The sequence below is a fragment of the Euphorbia lathyris genome, chromosome 2 (assembly GCF_963576675.1).
Source record: "Euphorbia lathyris chromosome 2, ddEupLath1.1, whole genome shotgun sequence".
NCBI classification, from domain to species: Eukaryota; Viridiplantae; Streptophyta; class Magnoliopsida; order Malpighiales; family Euphorbiaceae; genus Euphorbia; species Euphorbia lathyris.
In genome coordinates, this window is record NC_088911.1 from 51,528,140 (window position 1) to 51,541,732 (window position 13,593).

Genomic DNA, 13,593 nt, shown 5'->3' on the forward strand with positions numbered 1-13,593 from the left:
TAAATATAATATTAAACAACTTTAATTCTTGAAATTTTTTATTTTCAGGCCGTTATCGATCAAATAAAATCAATCAAAATTGGCTAACGATGCTAACAACATGGTTTGTTTTGTAATAAAAAAGATCACATATACTAATCTACAAAAACGTGAAACAACATAGGTTTCATTTGAAATTAACCCAATTGTAAATTTTAAGAAAATGGACCATAATACCTTAGCTAAGATCATTTCCAAGAGACACTTACTGCATTCTCTAAAAATAATATAAATAATTGACTATTAATGATTTAAGAGTGACTAAGACATATCATCTCCAACAATACTCCTCCTCGTATTCACTCCTTATTTATTATTGGGTTAAGGTGCAAAAATATCCCTAACGTTGGATCATGAGCAATTTTACCCATAACGTTGGAAGCTAAGAGCAATTTTACCCCTAACGTTGATAAATTGGGCTAATTTCAGAAATAATTCAATAAACTGTTTTCTTGGTCATGAATCTTGTCATCTATACTTCACATAAGCGTCATTGTATCAGTAATAAATCACAAACATATGTTGGGATGTGAAAAAATGAAGTATATATATATATATATATATATATATATATATATATTGTCTTTTTGGTACGAATTAGACAAAAAAATTTCAAAAAATTCACCGAATTTATAAATATTAATCTCTAATTCTATTGTTATGCAATTAGTGCAGAATAAAGAACAAAAACATCTTTGTTTTATAATAGTGTCTGAAATTGACCCAATTTATCAACGTTAGGGGTAAAATTGCTATTGGCTTCCAACGTTAGGGGTAAAATTGCACCATTTTAGACATTAGGCGTAAAATTGCTTCTTGCCCAAAACGTCAGAGGTATTTTTGCACCTTAACACCTTACTATTTTATCATTAAAATTATTAATTATTTTTATATTTACCAATAGTGAAAGCAGAGAGATTCCTCAATAGTAGATTATTATTAGAAAAATGAATTAAGGAAGAGGAAAAATTACAAATCTAGGCCAATTTGAAAGCTCATTTACATATTTAGCATAGTTCTCCAATTCCTTACCTATCTAGGCACTTTAACCTCATTTGGACAAAAATGTCCTCACCTTTCTCATTCTCCCTTTACTGCGCAGTTGGAGAAAATCGCAGAACTGGTTCTGATTTCCCTCCTCCTTTCTTTTCTTTCTCTTCATTTTCTACAACAATCGACATACGAGTTGCATTCAATCAAAGCTTTGTTCATCCAACATTCCAATTCAAAAAATCATGTAAGTCTTGTGTTGAACCTTACCTACATTTCAATTTCAAGTTCATACAATATTGTAAGATGATGGATACTTGATGTATATGTCAAATTCAAATGAAATTAGCTTAGTTAACAATAATGTTGAATCCAGATTTTGCTGTTTGAACTCACATTGTCATTGAAAATGGTGTATATCAGTATGTCTCTGCAATTCCCAACACTTGTTGCGTTGAAATGTTATGACCTAACGCGACAGTGTGGAGAAGTGATTTCAATATTGTCGCGTTGTATTATAACGCGAAAAACGTTAGTAGCCAACATATTGTCGCGTTGTTGTGTTATATCATAACGCGAAAATACATGCTGGTTAGAATATTGGTGCGTTATATCATAACGCGACAATAACTGTTGATTAAAATATTATCACGTAGTCACGTTATATCATAACACGGCAACACCTGCTGTTTAAAATATTGTCACGTTTTGTTTGTTAATTTGTGTTTTTTTGTGAAATGCAGAAGTATGTCAACTGGAACTATTCCATGTATGCTATAGTGGCACAGACATTGGAAAATCGTTCGAGATATTATGACATACGTGGGCGGTCAATCATCGTTGTTCCGTTTTGCAACTAACACCGATTTGCAAATGTTAAAAGGGAAAATTTACACTTCAATAGGTGTTGATGCAACCTCATTTGATCTACGTATGTCCATGCAGTCGGCATATGGTCCACACAAAGTTCTTGGAAGAGTAGCACCAATTGAAGATGACAAGGATGTTATGGTTTTTATAGACTATTGCCATATGAATCCGACTGATTTGATTCCTCTATATGTTGGAAATACTTATTGGAATTAGATCCACAAACCACAAGATCATAAACTCATGTTAACCCATTAAGATCTAAAGCGGAAGCGTACCTGAATCCATAGCGTAGAGATTGAAGAGAATCAGAGACACCTTAGGTTGATCGGTCTTCTAGGGCTAAAAGCAACTAGCACATCTACACTTGATGGGGGAGGTTGTAGATTTAGAATGCTAATGCCCTAGGGACCATAACCCTATATTTATACTGAAAACCTAATTGTCGCAATTACTAATCTGCTCATCATAGTATTAGTAAATTACAACTGGGTATCTACACATATTTAAGCCCATACCCATTATATATACCACAGGCCTATAAACTAATTTAGATCACTTAATCGGGCTCATACATATGATAGCCCATAATTACAATTATACATGTAAAGCCCATAACGTTGGATTTTAATCCAACAATCTCCCACTGGGCGAAACATGTATATTCCTGTAAATTATGAATCCTTTATGACGTCAAAATATGCTATCATATTTACTATAGGCATATACCAACAATTCCGTCTATTAATCATACTAACATAGAACCAAAGCAGAATCAATCACCTTTAGTGTAACCTTACCAACAATGATCACATATGTTAGCATAATCAAATGACATGAATTAAGTATGGATGTGTAGCATGGAAATTACATGTAATGTGATCTTAACATGTCTATTTCCAACTGGTCCTCATTAGTGAGATCAAGACTATAACACTTCCAGAATGGAATAAACTTAAAACTTTATTAACTGGAATCGGTACCGAATAAACAAACATGTCTAAAACTGAAGAGCATCCAAAATACAAACTCCCACTAAACTCAAATTTTCTTAAGCAATTCAAGACCCAAATGAGCAATATGCTCATGAAAGATAATGGGCAATAATCATTAACTGAGCGGATCCATAGAGTTTGTCCTAATATGCTCATTAGACACCGGTCCATTCTGAAATCTCTACTAGATATTTAATTACTAGTAGAACATAAGTGTTGACTTATTGTCATAATATATTATCTTTCTATATCTGAATTGCAGCCTAATGACAATTTCACAGTCAACCAAAAAACTAGATGCCTCATAATGCGCTACAGATATAGCTGCCATGATGGAAGAAATGATTCACCCATCTAATAAACTGAAATGAACTTTAAACAAAATGAGCATCCGATATAATCAGAATCAGTATACATAATGATCTCTACTTGATTTGACTCTGACATATTATATGCGAGCTTTATTCTATGTGAATAGCGCATGACCTTATTAGCTGCTTTTCTAAAACTTCAAAACTAAAATATTTGCATATTTGCTCATTACCTCAAATATGAATACATATCAGAATGCATACGTACTTGAGCACACAAAAATAATGTATAACTGTTTGGGCACTATTTGAGACTAAAATCGTCTCCTTTAATTATAAGGGTATCACCTGATTTGGAGTTCTCAAATAGAAAAATAAATTTCCTCCCACTGAATCCAAAATATACATAATTATCAAACAAATTCATCTCAAAATCAATGAGACAATAACTTAATGAAATTTGTGATCATAACCAGTTAGCAATGCCATTATAACTTTAAAGAATCTTTTAATGAAGCTAGAAAGAAAGTTTTTCACAAATAATGTCTTCTTTTCGTCTGAAGTCTTTGACAACAATAAATACCTTATATCTTTTCATAATTGTCTTTGAGAAAATTGACAAGATTTGAAAACTCTAAATTAATGGCATCAACCCACAATCGAGAATTGGAACTCCTTAAGGCATTGATAACTCAATACCATCTTTATGTTCTTAGAGATATACAAAATAATGATCAAACATTGTATTTCTCATTTCTCTAGTGAATTTCACTTTACTGACATTTATTCTTGAGGTTGTTGAGATTGTTTTTCTGGATGAGGAATCATTTAACCATATTCCCCCCTGCAAGCTCAAACATCCTCAAAGAATCTTGAATTACTTGTCTTCTAAATTCTGAGTAGTGGGAACATAGAATTTAGAAATTGAACTTATATTGAAAATTCTTTTTCATTAATATTCTCAAAATGTGCACCAGTTTGCAAGGTTTCATTATTTTAGAAAACAATATTAAACATATAAAGATTACCAAATATAAATAAATGTATAGTGTTCATCATAACTAAATTTTGATAAAGACAATTTCCTATTCTTAAACAAACATATTTGAATTTGTTTAAAATAGAAAGCAAAATCCACCTAACAGGGTGGTGCAATAAGTCTTCTTCAAATATGAATATACACCGGTCCTCAAATGTAATATTAATATGTATATTGTCAATACTTTCTACCTTAACATTCCCATATAAATGTATCTTTCACCATCAAATGAATGTTAGGTTAGACAACCTCGCACAAACACATCAATATGAATAATAATACCAAAAATATAATTCATCAAGTGCGTTCAATCACAAAAATTAACCTTAGAACAAACAAAAAAAGTGTACCTTTCTTTATACGCCAAGCATAGTTTTTGACATTATTCTTTTTATTATGTCCAACTTTATTGCATAAGAAACAAGTAGTTTCTGAATTTTGTCTCTTTTGCACTTTAATGACACAATACATGCATCTTTAATACTTTTCTTAACTTTATCATTTGAAGTGGATGCCTTATAAACACATTCATATCTCTCTTGCTGAAGTATATCCTCTTCTTGCAACTGACACATATATTAAAATTTTGAGAAATCAAGGGAATTGAGAATTCCATAAGACAAAAGCCTTTCAATTCTCTCTTGAGAAATGTGTCCTAATCTTTTGTACCACAATAGCAGAATTCTCATAATTTAATTTTCTCTTCATACCACACCACGTGTACTAGGTTTCATTATAAGAAGAAACAGCACCAAGCATATAAAGATAATCATAAATAGATAAAGAACCAGTGCCAATGGTAACTGAATTTTGAAAAAGACTCAATTTCCTATTTCCAAATGAACAATAACCAAACTTGTCCAAAGTAGAAATAGAAACCAAATTCCGTCTAAAAGACGACACAATAAAAGTCTCATTCAAATCTAAATAAGCACTAGCTTTCAAAAGTAATCTAAATATGCCTATTGCCTCTACTTCTACTACCTTGCCACCTCCCGCATAGATGTGTCTTTCACCATCATTTGGCTTTCGGCAGCTTAGGCAACCCTGCATGGACACGCTAATGTGAGTAGTAGCACCAGAATCTACCCACAAAGTATGTCCAGGTACTGGAGATAAATTAACTTCAAAAAATGAGCCCATCTTATATCCTTTTGACCTTATGACAATTATAGCTCATCTTAAATTTATCAAATTGTGCAATAAGATAAATTACAACCTTATACACGAGCATGTCATTAGACAACTGCAACTTAAAGTGTATTTGACTTAAAAGCAAAATGAGACATCTCTATAATGTGCTCCATAATGTTTCATTTTCCTTATCCTTAATGGTATCATCATGTTCATTATTTGCAAATCTTTTCTCAATTTCAGCAAAGAAACCTTATCTCTAGATACCTCATAAGTCAATATAATGCCCTTAAAACTTCTTGAATGAAACATTTCATGATCATCAGACTCATGCAATTTGATCTTCTCACTTCCAATGATGAATTTTATCATTATCAGTACCGGATGTCATTACGACAGTGAGTTAATCAATTCCTAATACAATGCCCAGATCAACAATATTGAGAACTAACATAATGTTCTCTTTCAAAACTTAATATTGAGAACTAGCATAATGTTCTCTTTCAAACCTTAAATAACATAATTCAATATGCAAATTGAATTAATTATGAGCAAATATAATGGCAGCAAATTCAATAACAGAGAAGTTAACAAGCTCGCATAAGTTATATATATTTGAATTAGGGCAGACAGAAAAATCAAATCATGGCAAATCCCATCACAAGATACCTAGCACGACATTAATATTTTATCTTTGGACAAAAATACTAACTCGTAAGTGGCCATCTTGTTGTAGCAATCAAATATTAACAATAAGTCCTGTCAAATAATAAATCATCTTTGGACAAATTTATTATTCACATGGAAAACTAGATAATTGTTACATATTTATTGCCACAGGTGTGTATGTAATTCGGCCAAATATTAGCCTTCCTTTGGGCCGGGTAATATCCGCATGAATTTACAGACACACAAAACCGAATAGATGTTATATATCAAATTAATCTCCACAAGAGAGCCCACTTTGGCGGGATGTTGCTTAAACTAATTTATATAAAACGTCTATAACCATGAATTGAATACAGATGAGACAAGTATACATAATTGACCATAAAAAAAACTTTAATATTTATATATTGTCATATGTAACTTAAAAACCAAAAATATTTTTTTTTGTAACCGAAATATTAAAACACAAAAACTTCAAAAGTCTAAAATTATGAAGTTTTTATGAATTAAAAACAATATAAAAGACATTAATATCTAAAAATTTTGATTTGTAATAAAACAAATCAACTGAAAAGTTTGAAGAGTTCATCAAATTAAAATCTTTGAATCAATGTTTAAAACCTCAAAAATAAAAATAGATATCATAAGCGATTCTCAATCCATAACATACAAGTAAAAAAAACTTGATCCAAAAGCAAGACCATAAGATTTTTCCATGTTTAGAAACAAAGAAAAAAAAACGATGTACTGAAAACATTGATAAACTAAAACATAAGAAAACCAAATTTAAAAGAATATTGATATTCAATTGAATGTCTCTGAATCAATTAATATTGATTCCTAAATCGTTAGCATAAGATTGGCGAAAACCAAAAGAAAAATCTTTCATCGAAGTAAAATAAAATCTCAATGAATCTACCATGAGTAGCTCTGATACCACTTGTTGGAAATACTTATTGGAATTAGATCCACAAACCACAAGATCATAAACTCATGTTAACCCATTAAGATCTAAAGCGGAAGCGTACCTGAATCCATAGCGCAGAGATTGAAGAGAATCAGAGACACCTTAGGTTGATCGGTCTTCTAGGGCTAAAAGCAACTAGTACATCTACACTTGATGGGGGAGGTTGTAGATTTAGAATGCTAATGCCCTAGGGACCATAACCCTATATTTATACTGAAAACCTAATTGTCGCAATTACTAATCTGCCCATCATAGTATTAGTAAATTACAACTGGGTATCTACACATATTTAAGCCCATACCCATTATATATGCCACATGCCCATAAACTAATTTAGATCACTTAATCGGGCTCATACATATGATAGCACATAATTACAATTATACATGTAAAGCCCATAACGTTGGATTTTAATCCAACACTATATACTACCTTTATACCACGAAGAAATGATGAAGGAAAAGACATACAACATAAAGAGACGAGTAAGCCCCAAGAAGAAGAGACACTGCCAAAAGTTGTGCATATACAATCAAGTTATGTTTCTACACACGAATTTGACACCCGTGGATTAGATGATATAATGGAAAATCAATTTTAGAATGGTGATGATGTTCATGATGGTGATGATGGTTACGATCACAATGATGGTTATGATATGTATCTCGGTGATGATTGTGTTGATGATTATGATACTGAAGAAGTTCAAAATGAAGTAACTCTATGGCAGAGTGAAGCTAGGGGTGTCAAAACAGAGCCACGAGATGATCATGTCCCGAAATATACCGAGGATTATTCAAAAAGGAAAAAAGACTGATCCATTGCAGTGGATTCCAGAGGCCCCTGAGGCACTCGTGTTGGCTATCGAAAAACCTGCAAATTGAGGTGTCTTCACTTTAAAGATGCACGATATTTTTGCAAACAAAAAAGAATTGCAAGATGCACTCGGGAAACATGCAATCTTGAATATGTATCAATGGAAGGTGTATGTTTGAAGTTAGATGTATATATGTTGAAAAAGTTAAGTGGCGGGCTAGAGGTATTGTGATACCGGGTTCTGAAATGTTCAGGCTTCAAAAAATGGATGCTATCGATCAACACACTTGTCCAAGAGATCAGATACTACCACATCACAGACAAGCAGGGAAACGAGTTGCATGTACACTACTTAGAGATAAATTTGATCTCTCGAATCGAGTGTACCGACCAATTAACATTGCTGAAGATTTTCAAAATGATTACAAAATTAACATATCTTACATGCAAGCCTGAAGAGCAAAGAGTTGGGTCGTAAATGCTCAAAGTGGTTCACCTAAAGAGTCATACATGTTGTTACCGGCTTATTGTGCGACATTGAAGGCTAAGAACCCGGGTAGATACATATTGAAACAGATGATGACGACCACTTCAAATGCTTTTTCTTAGCTTTTGGTGCTTCAATTAGAGCGTTTAAAGAACACATCCGTCCAGTTCTTTGTGTTGACAGAACTTTTTAAAAGGTAAATATCCCGACACATTATTTGTTATTGTTGGTAAAGATGGTAACAATCAGATTTTTCCACTTGCATTTTCGATTGGACATAGGGAAAGTAACGAATCATGGACGTGGTTTTTAACCAAGGTAAAGGACTGTATCGGCGATGTCCAAAATCTAGCCATAATATCAGACAGACACACGAGCATTAAACATGCATCGAATTTGGTTTTTCCAAATGCCATACATGGAGCTTGTGGATTTCATTTGAAACAAAATGTGAAGGCCAGATTTAGGGCCGTTAAGAATATAGATGATGTGTTTTGGAAGACTGCAAAAGCATATCGAACTTCCGATTTTGATGAATCATTCGTTAGACTCCGTGCTTTATATCCCGATGCCGCTACATATTTAGAGCAAGTTGGAATAGGGAAATGGTCACGTGCCTATTTTTTCACTCGTCGGTATAACATCATGACCACAAATATTTCTGAATCATTCAATGCTGCTATATGGAAAGGTAGACGTTGACCGATCATAATGGTATAATTTTTTCAATGTATTCATGATGATTATCCATTTAAGAAGACATATATAGAAGACACGTATAAGTGCATGGTATATAATTTAACTTGATAAAAAATAAAAATAAAACTAATTGGCCCTTTAAATTTACTCAGTGCCTTGTTAGCCAATTAAATTACTGTAAAAAAAACTATAAAAGAGGTTAATGAGACAATTTATAAATTTAAAGGGTAAACCAACTTTTGTTGACTAAGTTGAAGAGGTAAAATATATGATGACATGGAGAATAATGATAAGCAATTTTATTAATAGCAGAAGTAAAATGGGTACAACGCTGATTATTTTATTTAAGTAACATTATAAATTGCATATGTTGATAAATCGTAGATGGATTATCCAATTGTAGGGACTCGAACAACAACACCATTATCATTGACCCAAACCCAGACACGGTCGCAACGGAAATCCAGAATAACAGGAGTTCCATCCTTCAGCACTGTTGCCTTCACATTTTCATTTTCTTGTTCTATAGTATTCGCCGCCGCTTCTCCCTTCTTTCCCACCAGCTCTGGCCACGATGTCTTTCCTGTATATATAATCATTTTGAATAAATTATATAATATAAAAAAGATAGAAGTATACAAGTAGCTTTACTTACCTTGGCAGTTAATTTCTTCCATTTTAATATCTTGATATGATATGTATTAAGCTGCATTTGAAGTGGGTTTATATAGCTGATGAGATTCTAAGTTTTCTTCTGGCCGGATTATTTGAATGCTCACTTTCCTTTTTTCAAACATTAATTTCCATATTGACTTATCTTTTTGGCATGTGTTAATTAGGCATATGAATGCGTTCTTTTTTGGCTCATATGGTATTTTAAATTTTATTCTTTGTCCATGTAATATCATTGGTTAATATATTGTTTTCTGAACTTGTCCAAAAAACTTATTAGCTCCCTAAACTTTCAAAGTCTTCTGATAATCTCCTCAACTTATATAAAATGTTCAGTTAACCTCTTAAACTTGTGCAAAATGTAATCAATTGATCACTCGGTTGCAAAAAAATAAATTAAATGCGGAAGATGTATTGCACGAGTCTTAAAAAAAGTAAAACGACTGAAATCGGGATATACAGTTCTTAGATTAGAGAAGACAAGTTGTATAGTTGAGCAAACAATAACTTCATTTTTAATCTATTTTTGAATTATGTAATAACATTCTAAGATGCGTGGAATACATCTTTCGTATTTAATTTACTTTTTTTGCGATTGGGTAATCAATTGATTACATTTTACGTAAGTTCAGAGGGTTAACTGAATATTTTATGCAAGTTGAAGGGGCTATCAGGACACTTTAAAAGTTCAGAGAACCAATCAAGCTTTTTGGACAAGTCCATTAAGCAAATGATGTATTAAGCCTTTATTAATTATTATCGCATGATATGTACATATGATAATTATTTTAAATGTTTTTTTTTTCATATAGGCTTAAAATGTAGATACATGAGAAAAAATAATTTCTTATTTATCCATATATTAAGCCTATATGTAAGAAAAAAAATTAAAACAATTACTCCGTATACACATCACATGTTAAAAATTGTATCCTTAAAAAAATTAACAAATCAAATACATTTCTTTTGAACATGAATTTAATGTCACGGATAAAAATACCTTAAATTGACAAATATTATCAAATAATACCGCAATAAGCAAATAACAAAATTTTGGATATTTTATAAATAAGACTTTAATCTTTACAAGATATCACCATATCAGGACTTCTATTTAAATTTCAGCAAATCTCATGTGGCCCCTAAAAAACCATTTTGAATCCTTACATTAATTTCATCCTTTGACGGCTTGCTGAGGTGTTCATTTATATATGGGATAAGTCCCAAATGTGATCTTATGATTTTATGCAACGTGATTTAATTCTAAGTTATGAATTTATCCTAAACGTTTTTAATCAAAATTAATTGTGTTCCTAAATTATCGAAATTTTGAACAAGCTGATTTAACCGTTATTTGACTATTATATCGAGCTTTTAAAATAAATTTATGCATAAATTAATACAATTCTGCACATTTTGACTCATTGTTTGTAACTGTATTAGTAATATAATAAATATTTTAACCACTTTGGAAGATTTTTTTGTATGATAACTTATATATGACAGATTTAACGGTTAACATTTTGACATATTTTTCAGAACTATGTTAATAATATTGTAAATGTTTTAGACACAATTGATATTCTGAAATATCTAAAGTGACAAATGAATAAAAGTCAAAGCAGATCGTTCAAATTTTCAATAACATATAAGCAAAATTGAACTTGATTGAAAACGTTAAAACTAAATTTGTACCATTTTATACGTTATCACTAAATTTACACTTTGCAAAAACCTATCAGATTGAATTTAGCCATTATCTTTTTATTTATTCTACTTATGAAGGTGGTTGAATTAAGCTGACTATTGGGCTTAACTTGTACCTTACATAACTTAGCACCATGGCTTCAATGTTTGAAAAATAAAACAAGAAAATAGAAAAATGATCCGAAATTTGACCTTTTTATTTTATGGAATCCTAAAATTGAGTTTGAGATGTTCATGCATTAGACCTTTGCTCGTGGTTATTATATTATACCACTAGTTTTTGACTCGTGCGATGCACGAATTCATCTTAATATATAAATATTAACAAAAATATAATTTAATAATTACAATTAATGATATAAAAGTACTATATAAATTAAATAGGGTAAACTTCAAATAAAACCCATGTGGTTTCACTAATTTTCAGATAAAGAACTGTGGTTTACTTTTTGTCAAAACGAGGATTGAGGTTTTCAACTTTAGCAAAATAAGGACTTTTTCGATTGATACTATTAAAATCACACTTGACGACTTCAAAAATAACATATTTTAAGTACTGCTAATATTCTAAACAACTTTAATTCTTCAACTTTTTTATTTTGAGATTGTTTAGATGATGTTTGGTAAAGAGAGAGAAAGTTAATGTTTAGAGAGAGAAAGTTCTAAAAAAGATGATTTTCGAAAATCGAAAATGTAGTTTCATAAAAAATATGACATTGAACAACTTTAATTCTTGAAAATTTTCATTTTCAGGTCGTTAAATATGGTTTTAATAGCATTAATCCAAGTGCGAAACCTCAATCCTCGTTTTGACAAAAAGTAAACCACAGTCCTTTATTTAAAAATTAGTGAAACTACAGGGGTTTTATTTGAAATTTACCCGATTAAATATTATTATTTTATTTTCACATTTAGTTTAAATAATCTTTTTATAGATAAATATAATAATATAATTAAAATTAATATATTATATATTATATTATATTTTTTATCAGTAAAAAATAATGAAGTGACACCTCAGCTTCATCGTTCATGTTTTATATTATATATAGATTAAGTTTCTAATCCATGTGTTTATGACAAATATATAGGTTATGCCAATTTAATTGTATTCTAATAACACATGTTTATAATTATGTTGATTGATATAACAATGTTGGATTCTATTTTACTTTTCCATATTTTTTTATACACATAATATTATAATAATATAAATGACTGAAATTAGATGAAACTCAATCTAAACTAACAAAACATGTGAATAATAATATCATACACATAATATTATAGGGTAAATTAAAAAAAAAAACTCTGTGTTTTGATGTTGTTCCAAAAAAAACCATGTGGTTTGTTTTTACAAAAAAAAAGGACCGTGGTTTCACCATTACCCGAAAAAACGGAAAAGGGCTTAACACCGTTAAAAATGCTGACGTGGCAAGGGGTAGAGTTGGAAAAATATTTTTTTTATTTTTTTTTTCTTTTTCTTTTTTATTTTTATTTTTCTTTTTCTTTTTCTTCCTCCTCCTCCTCCTCCTCCTCCTCCTCCTCCTCCTCCTCCTCCTCCTCCTCCTCCTTCTTCATCTTCTCTTCTTCTTCTTCTTTCTTCTTCTTCCTCTCTCTTCTCTTCTTCTTCTTTTTTTCATCTTTTTTTTCTTTTTTTTTTTAATTTCCAGAATTCTGGAGTTTTTTCAGAATTTTGGACGTCTGAAATCCAGACGTTCTTAAGAACATCTGGGTTTCAGACATTGAACGTCTGAAATTCAGACGTTCAACGTCTGAATTTCAGAAATTTTAAAAAAAAATAGAAGAAGAAGAGGGGAGGAGGAAGAAGAAGAGAAGAGAGAGAGAGAGAGGGAGAAGAAGAAGAAGAAGAAGAAGAAGAAGAAGAAGAAGAAGAAGAAGAAGAAGAAGAAGAAGAAGAAGAAGAGGAAGAGGAGAGGAAGAATGAGAAGAAGAAAAAGAAAAAAGAAAAATAAAAAAAAAAAATTCCAACTCTACCCCTTGCCACGTCAGCATTTTTAACGGTGTTAAGCCCTTTTCCGTTTTTCGGGTAACGGTGAAACCACAGTCCTTTTTTTTTGTAAAAACAAACCACATGAGTTTTTTTGGAACAACATCAAACCACAGGGGTTTTTTTTTTTGAAATTTACCCAATATTATAATACTATAACTGACTGAAATTTGATGAAACCCAACCT

The 13,593-nt window shown here is 31.1% G+C and overlaps 1 protein-coding gene across 1 annotated transcript; it reads right to left on the bottom strand.

Moving 5' to 3' along the window:
• Positions 1–9,293: 9,293 nt before the first annotated feature.
• LOC136218173 (proteinase inhibitor-like) lies at positions 9,294–9,822 on the bottom strand. The gene is made up of 2 exons (XM_066004940.1): positions 9,672–9,822; positions 9,294–9,599 (listed from the first exon to the last, which is right to left on the bottom strand). The coding sequence occupies exons 1-2, from the start codon at positions 9,691–9,693 to the stop codon at positions 9,406–9,408; spliced, it is 216 nt and encodes a 71-aa protein (XP_065861012.1). The 5' UTR covers positions 9,694–9,822; the 3' UTR covers positions 9,294–9,405.
• Positions 9,823–13,593: the final 3,771 nt, after the last annotated feature.